The following is a 15,941-nucleotide window of genomic DNA, read 5'->3' as shown; positions in this document are numbered from 1 at the left end:
GTGTGTGTGTGTGTGTGTGTGTGTGTGTGTGTGTGTGTGAGAACGTATGCATGTATGAAAGTGAGAGAGAGAGAGATAATTGAAAATAAATCAGAAAAAAGTGTGTGTGTATGTGTGTGTGTTTATGTTGCTGTTTGCATGTGTGAGTGCATGCATAAAAGCAGAAGAGACAGTTTGTGTGTGTGTGTGTGTGTGTGTGTGTGTGTGTGTGTGTGTGTGGATGTGTGTGTGTGTGTGTGTGTGTGTGTGTGTGTGCGTGTGTGTGTGTGTGTGTGTGCGTGTGTGTGTGTGTGTGTGTGTGTGTGTGTGTGTGTGTGTGTGTGTGTGTGTGTGTGAGAGAGAGAGAGATCCAGGGAGTGAGAGGGAGAGAAAGGCAAGAGTGAGAGTGATCGATCCATCTTTTACAGCATCACATTGGAGTTTTGCGTATCTCTCAACCATACCTCTCGGCATAAGAAATCTGGACATAGCCACAAATAATAAGGAAAGAAAGGGTTAAAAATAGGGACAGATTTTTAAAAATTGCTCTTATAAACTTAGAAAGTTGCTAGAATAACAGGGTTTCATTAGCATGCATTGTTTTTCTGAAGCAAAGGTGTGTGTGTGTGTGTGTGTGTGTGTGTGTGTGTGTGTGTGTGTGTGTGTGTGTGTGTGTGTGTGTGTGTGTATGTGTGTGTGTGACATGACTACTGGCAGCAGCAGCATTAAAGAGGTTTACATACCTCTGCACCTTTCAGCTTAAGAAATCTGGATAAAACCTAAAATAAAGGGGGAACAAAGGCTCTAAAATAGAAACATATTTTAATTATTGTTCTTATAAAGTTACAAAGTTGCTTAAGTAAAGGGTTTATGTTAGCATGCATTTTCTGATGGAAATAAAAGTCTGAAGCTCAAATGTATTCATTATTTAGTAATTTCAATCTCCAATGACTGCCAACAAAATAATTTAGGAGTAAGGGATCAAAAAATAAAAGTAAATACCTGGTTATTTTTTTTTAAATGTTATATTTTGGATTTAAATTGCTTCCTCCTACCCCATTATTATATACTACAGCAAGTTTGAAGTATTAGACCAGGGGACTACTTTATATCAAAAATATACTAAAAAATATAGTAATAAAAAAAAAAATATATATATATATATATATATATATATATATATATATATATATATATATATATATATAAGTAAGTAAAACACAACAATTTTACAGACAACCTATTCTCTAAGCACAATAATGCCCTCCAAGATGTGTGTTAATGTATAATTAATGTCCTTCCATGTGTGTAGAGGCCCGATAACGCCCCTGGGTGAGTGTTAATTACACATTGGCACACACCCTGTTGGACATTATTACTTGCTTAGTTGACTATCTTGTTACGTAAACCATTAATGTGATTTTACATTTGTCAATATTATTTCTTTAAATGGCAACCCAGTACAAGACGTCAATACCTCACTATTGTAACATTTATGCAGTATGATTAAATCACCTCTCAAGAGTTTATACCTGACAAAGAATAATTTAAGAGCTCTTATCCTGTTCATTTAACATATTTGTCTCAGGTCAGCTATGTGCCTTGTGAGTGTTTTCTGTATTCTTTCAAATTTCTTCAACTGAATCTAACTAAAAAGATATACTTCTTCTTCTGGCTTTTCCCGGTTAGGGGTCACCACAGCGGATCACTTTGTCCGCTCATGATCGGCAGTGGAGTTTTACGGTGTCGAGTTGCTAGCCCGGTGCCCAACCTTCCACAGAAGGCACACACATGCACACACTCACACCTAGGGCCAGTTTAGAGTGTCCAGTCCACCTGCAGCATGTGTTTGGGATGTGGGAGGAAACAGGAGCACACGGAGGAAACCCACGCGACCACAGGGAGGACATACAGACTCCACACAGTAGTAACCCCAACTGAGGATCGAACCAGATAACCTCTTGCTGTGAGGCAGCAATGCTAACCACTGCACCACCATGGACGCCCAACTAGACATACTGAACCACAATATTCCATTACTGGCCTAACCAAACTTTTATATAAATGAAGCAGACCATCAACTTTCCTACTAGCCTCTCTGAATGGAAAAATGCATAACATCTTCTAACTACATTTGCTATAGATTATCTGCATAAAAACATGTCCCTGACAACTTCTACATCTTTATGAATAGTATATTCTAGTACATAAGGATATTTACTGTTTTTATATCATAATGTTTAATGGTATGCTTGTTTGCATTAAAGGAGCCACTGGTGAATATTTTGATTGAAGTTTACATTAATCTTCACTTTCTCTCTCTCTCTCTCTCTCTCTCTCTTTCTCTCTCTTGATGCTTGCTTCTCATAAGATACTCATGGATTGTGAAAAGAAACTCTAGTTTTCATGTACTGATATCATCATTCTTGACTTTTATTTGATCAGATTAGATTTACTGACCACAGTTACTCTGTTTAGATATTAACTTTTTTTCTAGTATTATGAACAGACTGACAGTCAATTAACTTATTGCAGCTACTTTTAATGAAATGTCTGCTTTCCAAATCCCATTAGAGAGTGTCAGTAGGATGTACTGCTCATTTATGTAGTAAGCATTTAGCCATGTTAACTATTGTGGAAGCATGTGGCTTATACAGTACATCCCATTGATCTTCATTCATTGTTTCTAACATATTTATCTAATCCAGTGCTTTAACTTATTTGATTTTTGACATTAACTGCTGCTAATTTACTGAAGTATATGACTGATCTCTTTAAATGTCAAAAAGATTAATTAGATTTCTTAAAATATTACAATATTATTTTTTTATGTCTTCTCTTACCATAGAAGTAATAATATGCATGCATGCACGAGTGTGCAGCTGTGTGTATGGAATGTGCATTTGTGTGTGTGTGTGTGTGTGTGTGTGTGTGTGTGTGTGTGTGTGTGCATGTGTGTGTGTGTGTGTGTGTGTGTGTGTGTGTGTGTGTGTGTGTGTGTGTGTGTGTGTGTGTGTGTGTGTGTGTGTGTGTGTGTGTAGGAGGATGCATACATACTGAACTACAACTTCAGTTTTTCATACAGTAATCTAAGCTGTGATTTACACATAATTTAAACTTTATCAAACAAATGTTTTACTGACCCACAGGTTACTCAAAAAGTAACACCTGAAATGCAAACCAAAACTCAGTGAGCCACAGTATTGACAAAACCAGAAAAAAGTTATGTATGTTCCAAAGTGTTTATGCAGCCCATGGAAAAGAAGTAAATGCACCTGTATCCTGTTATGATGTTTCTACTTTTCTATTATATAGGTTCATAGGTTTATAGCAGATTACTGGGTTAATGGCTTAAAAGCCCTAAAAGCCTATCCATAACCTGATTTTACCCAATATATGTCCCCTAGGGGCAAAAGGATGGAAAGGATTTGTGCCTATGCATTGAGTATCTTACAGATTGCCCATATCCATAAGGGACATAGGTACTTCCCCACATGTGAATTTGTGATTTCCCATCCATTGATTCAAACTGTGCTTGAAGAGGGCCAGGGAAGTGCTCCGCTTAATGTACTTATGAAGCCTGTACCAAAGAAGGGGCAAGTTGTGAGACGCATCTGTCTCTCCAACATGTTTTGCTTGAGTCACTGACTAAGTTTAGATACTTGATCGGGTGACCGTCATGCTGATTGATTTGTGGATGTGTAGCATTTATCAGGGCTGAATTAGTGAGTGCCTTCTAGGTCAGGCATAGGTCACCCCTTAATAGTTAATAGGAGAAAGAGTACAGGGACAGGGCTGTTAGGCTATCCACATTGGACTTGTTGTTTATAGGCTGTATTTTCTTTGTGAGGAACCTCTGATATCGCTCCAGCTGCTTTAAGGGCTTAGTCGCGTACATGTTAAATGGTGCACTGTACTTGATTGTCTAATGAGAGCTGACTACAGCAGGACCATCATTTCCTTGGATCTTCATGTTGTACCTTTGCTTCATAAGTTATACCACATAGGCTTCCTCACCAGCGTGTACAAATATAGATTCTGCACTGTATGAGTTAGCAACTTGCAAATCTGTATTTTAGTACAAAGTATGGCAACTTGGACTAAAACTACATTGTACTTATTATTACTCAGTGAAGTATAGTATATGTTATACATTCTTTAAGATAAATAAATCATTTGACATACCATTTTGCATGTTAACACATGCAGCACGATCTGGGTCTGTACAAGATTTTGTTTTCCATTTGTCAGCAAATATAGTAGGATCTGATTCTATAATATTGTCTGGAGATGTGAGGTCATCACTACCTTTGTCATTAAATATACCGCACAGACCTAAATCATAAAAAAAATAATAATAAAATAAAAACATGTATATTTTTAAAAATTAAGACAACAGAATGAAGGTTAACACATCCATTTTTCTGAAAGCATATAATTATATTTGATTTAGCAATTTCATGTGATATATTACAAAGTCAAAGCTAAACCAAACATTTTTTTATTAAAAATATATGATAAAGAACCAATGTAATAACAGAAATGGAATTTTATTAAATATATTGCTTTCTTTTTACTCTCTAGCCAAGCATGCACTATTTAAAATGTCTTTTGAAAAAAAAAAAAAAGACAACATGTTTGTAGTTCACAGGTCAAAGTACTTCAGAAGAGTGATACAAGAACATTTTCTTTATATTTGCTCTCTCCTGTTCATATAATGCTGCTCATTTATACATCTTATTTGCACAGGAATACAATGTTGAGAAAATATTAATATTAATATTAATGGACCAAAATGAGCTGAGATTCATAAGGAATTCCAGAGTTCAGAAAATGTGATGGTTGCTTCATGGCTGCTTCATATAGTAAGGTAGTCATGAGATAAAATATTTAATATTCTTCCTTCTGGTTATGATGACTAAATACCATGAATGCATGTATAGCCATTGTAATGCAGGATGTGTCAAATTGCTGACAAGATGGTCAGCATGTTAGCTATTAAAAGAGACAGTTTATTGTATGACAGCACATTCTACCAATCAAGTCATTCTATTCAGAGTTGTTAGACCTTATAACCTACAGGGTCCATCTTGATGCATCATTGATTAGCCTCAAATGTGTACCTTCTGACACATTCTTCAATTGCTTTAGGGAAATCCCTATAAAGGCAGAATGATACTTGCAATCACTTTCCTAATGAAACCATGAAAAGCAGAAGGAATGCCATCAAAATAGTTTCTTATTGGCTGTCCCAGATTTAAGATCCATTTCCCTGGGCATGGGAACCACACGTTTCAGGTGTGTGTGTATATATATATATATATATATATATATGTATGTATATATATATATATATATATATATATATATATATATATATATATATAAAATATACACACATGCATGTCTGTATTCAGGTATGTACGTATGCATGTATTCATGTCTGTATGCATGTATGGATTTCCTACTAAAGTGTGCTTAGGAATATATGGCATTTAGTGAAATAAATTTAATAACATTAAGACCATGACCTAAAGAAAGTTGCTTGCATTAAGCTATCAAACTGGTGTCACTAAAATAACAGTTGTACTGTATCAGAAAACAGGATACTTAAATGTCAAAACTCAAAAAACAAAAACTAAAAATGCCACCACCAAATGTAACTGCTAACACAACGTCTAATGCAATTCAAAATACACACTAAGCGCTTTCACCCAACAATTTTTCTGAGCTTCATCAGAGTTTAATACAATTCAGTCATGTGATCACACAGTCACAACAAAATTTAAAAACACTTAGTATTTTAATAGACACTGTTTCTAAAGCTAATAATAACTGTGTCACTAAAAATACTTTCTATAAGAAGTTTAAAATAAATGAGAGCTTGTTCATAAATACATTAATCTTTCAAGAAAAGAATATGTATGCATATGTCCTATAGCATTTAAAACTTACCATTCCCTACCTACCATTCATAATGGGCTTTGTGTTACCAAAGTAAATAAAAGCTTTACAGTTTCCCAGACCTTAGTTTAAGAACACTCATTAACAAACTATTTTCATTTATACCTGGTTTACTGGTAGCATTCAATCTGAACTGCCATCCATATTCTAATTTCTCTAAATGTGTTTTAGATCCCCTCCCCTTTGAATAGGAATAATATGATAAATAACAAAAATCATAAACTTCCTAAAATTCCCACAAACCAAACTGTGTGTAAATAGTGTGTTCTCATTCTTTTTATTTTTAATATCTCTTACACGCTTGGCTATTCTTTCTTTCAACTTCTTTGTGGTTTTACCCAGATAGAAAGCCGGACATGAAGTACATGTAGCAATGTACACCACCATTGTAGTGTTACACTTACAGTTGCCTGAGCATGACATACTGCGATTATAATGGTCCATCATTGCATAGCCCCTACATATCATTTCTCCTTATTTAGATAAAATTTGCCATTGCATGATTCACTCCACAAACATGACATCCCAAGTCACATGTTCACAAAATTAAAACAGTAAAAATACATTTCAGCTATACATATTTAATCCATTAATGTTTCAACCCTTTATACTTTAAATACATAAATTCCTCTCTGTTGTTTAGCCCTTGTGGGAAACAAGCATTCAATCTTACTTGCCAGCAGTATTATAGCCAGCCTAATTCTTCTTCTGTATTTATTATATTTGTAATATTCATTAGGGTTTCTAAAACCAAACACTTAAAGTTTATCTTACTTATTTTACTTATTTTACGTTATAATGTTTACTCATGGCATTTTGTCTCATCTCCTGTTGAAATAGCATATTTATGTTCATAAATCCTTCTGTACAATTTTTGAGTAGTTCTACTTACATAGAAGGATTTGCACTCTAAGCATATTATTAAATAAACTACATTTTTGATTGACGGCTACACAGCTAAACACCCCCGGTACTTTCACCTTGTTGTTCCCCACTTCTAACTCACAAGATTCTGTATACAAGTAATTGCACATATTACAATTAAAACATTTTACCATCCCACACTTATATTCAACTAATTTAGGTTTATTTAATTTAGTTTGAAATAAATTCCTATAACCTTTTGCCCTTTTTTGAACAAATCTAGGTTTCATACCAATTGTATTTATTAAGTCACTATTAGCTCTAAATAATCTTCAATTTTTGCTTATGATATCTTTGATTGCCTTGGAATCCACACTATTCTCTATGGCTATTACCGTGTCATAGTTATAACAATCCTTCCTATAATCATTATTTATCACAGTTCTAGCCCTTTTACTTATCTGGTTCTGTAATGTTTCTCTTATTTCCACTTTAGGATACCCTCTTTTTTCCATTTTTTTTTTTACGAAATTGATTTCCTTCCTACAAAAAAAATCACTGTTATTTTTGGTTAAATTACTAATTCTTTTTAACTGTCCCTTTACTATATTTGTTTTAGTTTTTTCAGGTGCATACTAGAATAATACAAATACATATTATTCTGGAACTCTTTTTTATATATTTTGGATACTAATTTGTTATTTTCTTTATTAACAGATCCACAAAATTAATTTTCTTATTGTCATATTGGTGAGTAAACTTCAAATATGAACACATTTTGTTAATGTGATCAATAAATTCCTCTAATTCATCTGCTGGTTCCCTCCATATTAAAAAGACATCATCAATAAAATGAACCATCTTAACAATATATTTTTGAATTTACTTTCAAGTACATTAATTGTTTCCCATCCACGCATAAACAGATTTAGGTAGCTTCGAGCCAATGCTGCACCCATAGTTACACCACTGATTTGTACATATATTTCTTCATAAAAAGACAGGAAAATATAACTTAAGACACTATCATCTTTATTAACAACTCAATAGTATCAGATGATTATGATTAAATTTTTGTTCTTAACAACTCTATTCTAACTGTTTCCATCCCTTCATTGATCGGGATCATGGTATATAAAGATTTTATATCTAATGTTACCAACAGATCCATTTCTTTAACTTCTATATCCTCTATCTTTTTTAAGAATCAAAACTGTCTTTTACGTGCATCAAATTAGTTGAAACTACTCTTTGCAGATGTTTGGTCACAAAAACTGAGAAACCTTCAGTTTGGCACTTGCCACTATTGGTCTTAATGGTGGTTCATTTAGATTTTTGTGGATCATTGGTATAACAAAGAGCCTGCTTATTTTAGTCTTTTCATTTATTATTCATGTACAGAACCATTTTATACAAGAATCAAAACGAGCATATCCTTTTTAAATTTCTTTCATTGTTACATTTTTATAATATTTTTTATCAGATAACAACTCACCTATTTTTCTTTCATACTCCACCCTCTCAAGTACAACCACAGATCCCCCTTTGTCTGCTTTCAAAAACAGTACATCTTCATTTCTTATTAATTTATTAAAGCACTCTTTTTTCATTTTTTGATAAATTAAAATAATTAAACTCAGCTTTATTAACCAGATTTTCTATAATTTGTTTTTCACAAATATTTAAAAACATGTCTAATTCTTTGTACAATTGTGGGTTGAAACAACTAGGTTTATAAAATTCTGACTTAGCTGCACTTGGCTTATCAAACATTACATCAAAATTTAAATGTCTAACATAGTCCCTTAATTCATTTATGGTTTGTAACCCATTTGCTCTTTGAGCAGGGGTAAAGTTCCATCCCTTGCTTAAAACACAATATTCTTCATCAGAAAGACTATAATTGGACAAATTTACAATTTCAAAATTCACAGTACCCGTGTCTTCCACAATTGTTTCTTCTTTCTCCAGTTAATTTTCTTTTGGCCTGCTCTTCCATATCTGTTTTTTTGATTGTCTTTTGTTGTTAACATACTTATTACTCCCACTATTTGCTGTAACTTGGGCACAAGTTCCTTTATCACTGTTTACTTTTTGGTAGACATCTACAACCTGCTGATTTCCTGAAGGCATTATAGACTGTGATGAAGTCCCCATTTCTACAGTCTCTACAGCTTGGGAACTTACATTAGCTTTTGCATTTGAATTCGTAGATTGATCCAAAGAGCCATTAGCAGCAATCCCCTGCTTCATATTTTTTCTTGTAGAATTTTCACTTAACACTGACTGGTTGCTTGCTTTGCCATTTAGTCTTTCAGGCCTTCTAACTGTATTCACCTCAGCTTCTGTTGAATTTGCATCTTTTATCATCACGCTGCTTCGTAATTCGCTCTGGAGCTGAAGACCATATACTGAGGCCACTCCCCCTGCATAGTCCAATTGATCCCCTTCAAATTTCTTTAGTTTCCTCTTACTAAGTAAATCATTTATTTTAATCAAATTATCCTGAATTGTACACATTTTACTGCTGATGTTTCTTTTAATTCTGCAAAGTTAATACGTACTCTTTCATTCACTTCTGCCACCTTCATATTATTATAGTTGCACAGCACTTCCATGTACTGCAAGCCGTCTTTTTGATTAATTTCCAGCCACTTATCAACTAGATCTTTTTGCAGATCATTCCCTGCAGGCAGCTTCACTATTTTCAATCCTTTGGGGACCCATTTAACTCTTAGGCAATTCTCAAAAAACATATTGTCCCATTGCAAATGTTTTAACTTAGCAAGGTTGTTTTCTAGTTGCTTAAACATTTTTCTGTGATTGACTTTTGACATAACAGGCACTTGCTGCTCCCTACTGCTGTTAAATGGGTTAACAGGTACAGCAAGGCATCCGTTTAGCACTTCATCAGTTCACATTAAACTCCTCCTTCTCCCACTGGTAATCACTTATTAATCTAGAGCTCCAAACCATCTGTCCCTTAATGATGCTAGTTTTTGGTAAGGAGGGTGACAGCTGTTGTAATACAGTAAGGAATTTGAATAGATGTCCTTCATGTATATAGTAGACTCTATTTTATCAGTAATGTCATATTTTTTATAAGCCCTTTTAATCTCATTAAGGGTTGCTGTTTCATAGGTATTAAAGTCATTTAACAATTCAAACATTCTACCTACATAGTCCACTTGATTCATTATTACAACCCCACTGCCTTTGTCCGACTTCAGAAACCTGTACTCGCCAAGTTCACATGGACTTTTTAAACATTGCCTTTCATTTACAGATATATTATCTACACTACCAACTTTGTTCGTTAGAACTTTCCATATTTCATTTTTACATATCCTTCAAACTGGTGTACTATAGCATTAGTTGGTGGCATAAATGTACTTTTTCTTCTTCTTTGGTCTTTTTGCATTGTGTCCTCACTGTTCCCATTATGTAAATGCACTGCTAAATTAAGCTGCCTTGTGTATAACCTAAAATTCATTAGTACCTTTGCTATATCTAACCTATAGTTAGGAACAAAGGTAAAACCCCCTTTTCAAAAGGGTACTGTAAGTATCATCTATGCACAAATCTGAAAAATTGTAAATAAAAAAATGATCTTTCGTAATCACAATAACAGGCTAAGTTTTATCAGGTAAATTAGACAAAGTAAGTACTAATTCATCTGCCTCAGAGGCACTGCATTGTTCCTCCTCCAGGGTATTGTGGTAGACCCCATTGATTGATTTGGTTCTGATGTCCTTGTTGGTTCTAATTCTTGTTCAGTAACCTCTGCGACCTCCGCAAAGTTAGTTCTGAAACTAAAAAATTGCTATTTCTCCTATTGTTATTTCTTCTCCTAGTATTGTTAGCACTTTTTACATCACTGTTTGTTTCATTTAAAAAAATCTACATCTCTAGGTGCTGGATAAGCTGCTTTAGTGACATAATCATTAATGTCTCTAATAAGCTTTTTGTGCTTCCTTTGCAAATTGTTTTTAACAAACTTATCAATTTCAATAAAACTGTTATATTGTGACTTGTTATGCTCAAAAAGTAAGTCATTAGTTACATTGTCAATTCAGTTAATTGTTTTTCAACTCCCACAAATGGATCCAAATGAAAAGTGCTAACCTTCAATATTTACCAACACTTAAACAGCTGCATAGACAAGTAAGTATCCATCTGACATAGATATTCTGGTAAATTCAGTACTCTAATGCCTGTATTCATAAACTGCATACCAGCAGAGGGAAAATAATGAAAGGTTTTAGGAAATTATCAACCGTGTACCTCAAATTCACAATGAAACATGCCAGCAAGGAACTTAAGAGCACTATTAGACAACGTAAAAGAGAGTAAAAGATTTGGGTCACTATGGATATCAAAGGAAACTGTAAATCTTTCTTCATTCATGGCAGGAAATTAAGGAATGATATCCAACAGTGAATTGAGCTCATCCATAATAATGTCACACATTCTGATACCAATAATATAGCAAATATATTAGTAGACACATTTATTATTATTTTTACCCAGCCTACCCACATTATTGCCCCAATCTCTCTGAAAATCAAATTATTTTTCTGAAATTACCTGGGGGCAAGTCTTAGAATGTTTGTCAAAATTTAAAAGATATACTACCATGGGAACAGACAACATATCAGGCTGCATTCTGACCTGATAATTTAGGAGGAGCAGGAAAGCAGATGAGCCAGTCCTCGGTGGTGATCAGGAAATCTCAAATGTGAGTCAGGGAGGTTGCCACAAATACTGTAATTATTGAAGGTCTTAAGCATAGTAAACCTTACATGCTTTGACAAAGGTATGGACTTTGTACCTAGTTTATTAGAATGTTACAATTCAAGTTTTTTCAACAATAAACAAAATGTTGAGGCAGTTAATTTTGATAGTGCTGAAATGGACAAAGTGATAATTTGTTAAATATTTAATTTTCTGAAACTCAAGATGACTTTCAGGGAATAATGGAATTATTTTTCATTACCCAGCAAGATAGTAATGTGTTTTGCACAGTTTATTAGGCTTTAACTGTATCACCTTTGCAAAAAATAAATAAATACATTACTAAATAAATAAATAAATAAACAAATAATTGCCTCAAATAGTGTCAAAAAGAGTAAAGGTGTTTTAACAAAAGTTGTTAAGGCATACTGACTTAGAATTTACTGATTTCTTGAGAATATTAAAGTATTTTTAATTTGAATAGGAATGGATGGCAAGCATCTTAAATAATACTACAGAATATATGGTACTGAATGAAAGTATAGCCATAGGTATAGGTTGATAGGACTCCAAGGGCCTTTTTAGGTCTAGCTGTGTATCCAAGAAAAAGCTATACTTGTTTCAATATAATATTACCACAAATGTAACTTGAACTCACAGTCCCTGGCTTATGAGTCTAATGCCTTATCCATTAAGTTGCTTGGGTGGGAAAAAGAGTGTCCCGTTCCCATACTGGGACACTTGGGTGAAAAACAGAAATCTTAACTGCTAAATCATATGGACATTTTTATTTATTTATTTATTTAACATTTGTTGACCGGGAAAGTCCGACTAGGTTCCACAGATCCTGTTTTCAGCGAAGGCCCGGGGAGAAATGCTCCAGAAAGACATCCATTAAAGTTGTGAATCAAACCCTGTGCCTTGTGGCTCTGAGGTAAATACTTTAACTAATAATTCAACCTCCAACCCTAAACTCAGCTATTCTCAGACTAGAACTCATAGCCTTTAATTGCTTTTTACCGTTTCACTAGAAGTCCAATGTGCGATCAGCTGCATCGTATAACCATTGCTTAAAAATAATAAATAACTGATGGAAAATTTAAAAAGGAGTAAAACACTGAAATTTTTAAAGGGGAAAATGTTGAGTATTTAGACATCAAGAAGTCAGCACATGTTGTGATGTATGCTATACAAAATATGCATAAAAGTATGCCAAATGTCCAGGCAGGCCAATTATATCATCAAGTCGTACCTACATACAAAATTAGGGGATTTTTGTTAGATAATTTATTTAAAGAATAGTTAAGATTTATATTTATACTATCTAATATAATGAACAAAGTGTAATTGTTGCATCAAGTTAAAAAGTTATCATGGCAGCCTAATTACTATTATTCAGCAGTCATTGCTGACCAGTCCTTATATGCAAATATTGAACATGAATGGGGTTTTAAGTGTGTCAGATATTTTTATGGCTGAAAGCTCACATATTAATTTTATAATGAAAGTATTGGAATTTTGTCTCAGAATTGCTTTTTATTTAACAAAAAAATTATTTACAAAAGAAAGGTACAACAGTGGGGGCAAATTCCAACATGTGTATCAGTTTATATGAAATCTTTTTAAAACTTTTTTTTATATACAGCATATAGTTTTATAATGACATTTTTGTTTTGTACAAATGATACATGTATCATTTGACTTTTGTGTGTAAAGGGGAGCAGGAAATGCTTAAAACATTTTATTTGAGCTTAATAAGCAATTTTCTTGGGTTTAGATTTTTACCCATGTTTAATGCCAATAAGGTAGTTTTCTTAGATGTATCATTAGAATGCTGTAAAGGAGGTGTGACAGAATAGTTTGCTTAGAAAACCCACCTCAGTCAGTGGTTTCTTCCATGCAGCTAGTCAGCATCCACCACATTTAATAGACTTTCTACCTTATAGAGAATTTTTTAAAGTGTTAATTCACATATAGGAGAAGAAAAGGGCTAGTTTTATTTTTAACTAGGGAAGTTAAATGTACAAAATATAGTAAAGAAGAGTTAAAAAGACAAAAACAGGATTATCAATAACAGTAGTAATTTGGAAAGATTCAGATCAGAAACAAATTTCTACTCCAGAGGAATATGTATATAGATGAAGAAATATTAAAATTGGAAAAGAGAATTTGTATTTTGTTTCTACATATTCAGAATTTTCACCTTTATAAGAGGAAACAAAATTGATAACTTATATCTTCTGATAAAACATTACAGAAATGTATACCAAAAGTGATATTTTCCAACAGGAGAGCCAAAAATCTAAAAATAATATTTAGACCAAAATGTAATGGTGGATTTAAACATACAGAATAATCCTGAATGTTTTCCTAGTGGAAAAAGCAACTGTGTGAACAAATTAGAGATATACACATTATGACATTTAATGGTGTAACACACAAAATGAAGGTCACTTTTACTTCTAAATCTTCTGATGTAATTTTCATTATAGCATGTAATTGCACTAGTACAAAATGATATATAAGACAGAAAAAAAAGAAAGCCAAAGTACGATTAATGGAACATTTGAGGGATGTACAAAATAATCTCTTAGCAATATGTGCTTGAATTTCAGAGAAGAGATGCTTTAGTTTTGTTTTCTTGGAGTATTATCAGAACTTTAATTGCTCCAAGGAGATTTGGGGGCCATACCTTTGTCTATGCAAACTAAATTGATTTTAATATATAAGAATTTATTTAAGTCTGGTCAAAATCAGGAAATAAATATGGCAACTGTCATTTAAATATGAACGGTATCAATTACAAGTCTCATGAACTAACTGAATTCAATTGAATTGCAAGCTTGTAATGATGTAATTGATAATTAATGAGTACCACAGGCAGCAGAAAGCACCTCTGCACTACCAAGCTATAACTCGTTTCAAACCTTTGGGCCCCAGTATGTGGACTGAAGCTGCAAAGGTGGTGATGTTTCCATATTCATAAAGGATGCGCACACCTCCAGACTGGTAGCCTAACATAACGCATCAGAGATAATTCAGGTGCAGCTAACATTGGGTGTCTTACCCACTGATTCATGTTGTAGCCTGCTATAGGTCCCCAACAATGTCCCAAGACTCACACTCTATGTTCCTAAGCACATTGGAGAATATTAGAGTTCAACTTAACACTCTCATACTGGTGACTTCAACCATACCTCCATTAACTGTGAAAACTACTCATGTACCAATACACTTGTCCAACATTTACTGGAATTCATTAAATTCAAATGCCCTGGACCAGCTCATTCATACCCCCACTAGAGGTAGCAACATCCTTGACCTGGTCATTACTAATGTGGGCGACTGTTGCTCTACACCAATAGTTAACTCTTCCCTAGTTATATCCGACCTCAAACTAATCACCCTGGAAATCCACATCCCTGCCACAACCCCCCCCCCCCCCACAAAGGTAACCACCATGAAAAACTTCTCCAAAGCTAACTTTGGGCTCCTAAAAAACAGAGGTGGCTAAGGTCATGGCACCCATGCAAGTGGAGAATACTTGCATGACTGCCAAATAATGCATTGGTGCACTGTACAAACACGTACACAAATGTATGATTCTCCATACTCAATAAAACCAAGACGCTCTTCTCAAAAAAAAAAAGGAAGCCAATCTGGTGATCCCCTGTCATAATCAAACTCTACAACAGAAGGAGGAAACTGATTCAGAATAAGGTGAAGACCCAAGACTGGAAAAACTCCCTTATCAGCCTCACCAAAAAGTTGAGATCCCTCATCAAATCCTTTAAAGCTAGCTATGAAAATAGAATTGCAGAAGATAGTAAAGGCAACCACAAGGCCTTCTATAGTTATGAATCTCCATGGCACTACCCAGATTTACTCTGAGCTACTGCACAATGGTACCTCCTATACCAAGCCAACAGATATTGCCAATATATTGGCCGACAGATTCAGTGCCAACTTTAGCCCTCCCCCTCAAAGGACCAATCACAATACCAGTAGATTGCCAGGCACCCAGTATTACTGCTGCATAGGTTAAAACAGCACTGTCCAAGGGCAAGAATGCAGCTTCCATGGGACCTGACAATATCCCTGGCTGTGTTCTACATGAACTACAGAGTGAAATGGCACCTCACCCGTGTGCCCTGTTCAATCACAGCTTTATCTCAGGCTTTGTCCCTACCAAATGGCGCACTGTTACAGTCATCCCTCTCCACAAAGGAGGAGTGACTACAGTACCTGGGAACTATAGCCTCATTAGCCTGATGAATCTGATATGCAAAGCTATGGAATACATCATCATGGACCTAATAAACAAGGATATAGGGAATCTCCAAACTCTGAATCCCATACAGTTTGGCTTTGTGAAGGGTAGACCATGCCTGCTCAACTTT

At 34.4% G+C, this 15,941-nt stretch overlaps 1 protein-coding gene across 17 annotated transcripts in view; it reads right to left on the bottom strand.

Annotated features, from left to right (window-relative positions):
- The window catches only part of LOC122815694 (mucin-19-like), a 505,085-nt gene that overhangs the window by 341,838 nt on the left and 147,306 nt on the right, over positions 1–15,941 (bottom strand). For all 17 annotated transcript variants that reach the window (XM_044088394.1, XM_044088400.1, XM_044088403.1 and 14 more), the window contains exon 14: positions 4,165–4,314. In XM_044088394.1, the coding sequence (XP_043944329.1) occupies positions 4,165–4,314 (150 nt within the window). The remainder of the gene's footprint in view (positions 1–4,164; positions 4,315–15,941) is intronic.

The sequence above is a fragment of the Protopterus annectens genome, chromosome 11.part0 (assembly GCF_019279795.1).
Source record: "Protopterus annectens isolate FY-2018-M chromosome 11.part0, PAN1.0, whole genome shotgun sequence".
NCBI classification, from domain to species: domain Eukaryota; kingdom Metazoa; phylum Chordata; order Ceratodontiformes; family Protopteridae; genus Protopterus; species Protopterus annectens.
The sequence above is the reverse complement of the archived record's forward strand: the minus strand, read 5'-3'. Positions and strand labels throughout refer to the sequence as shown.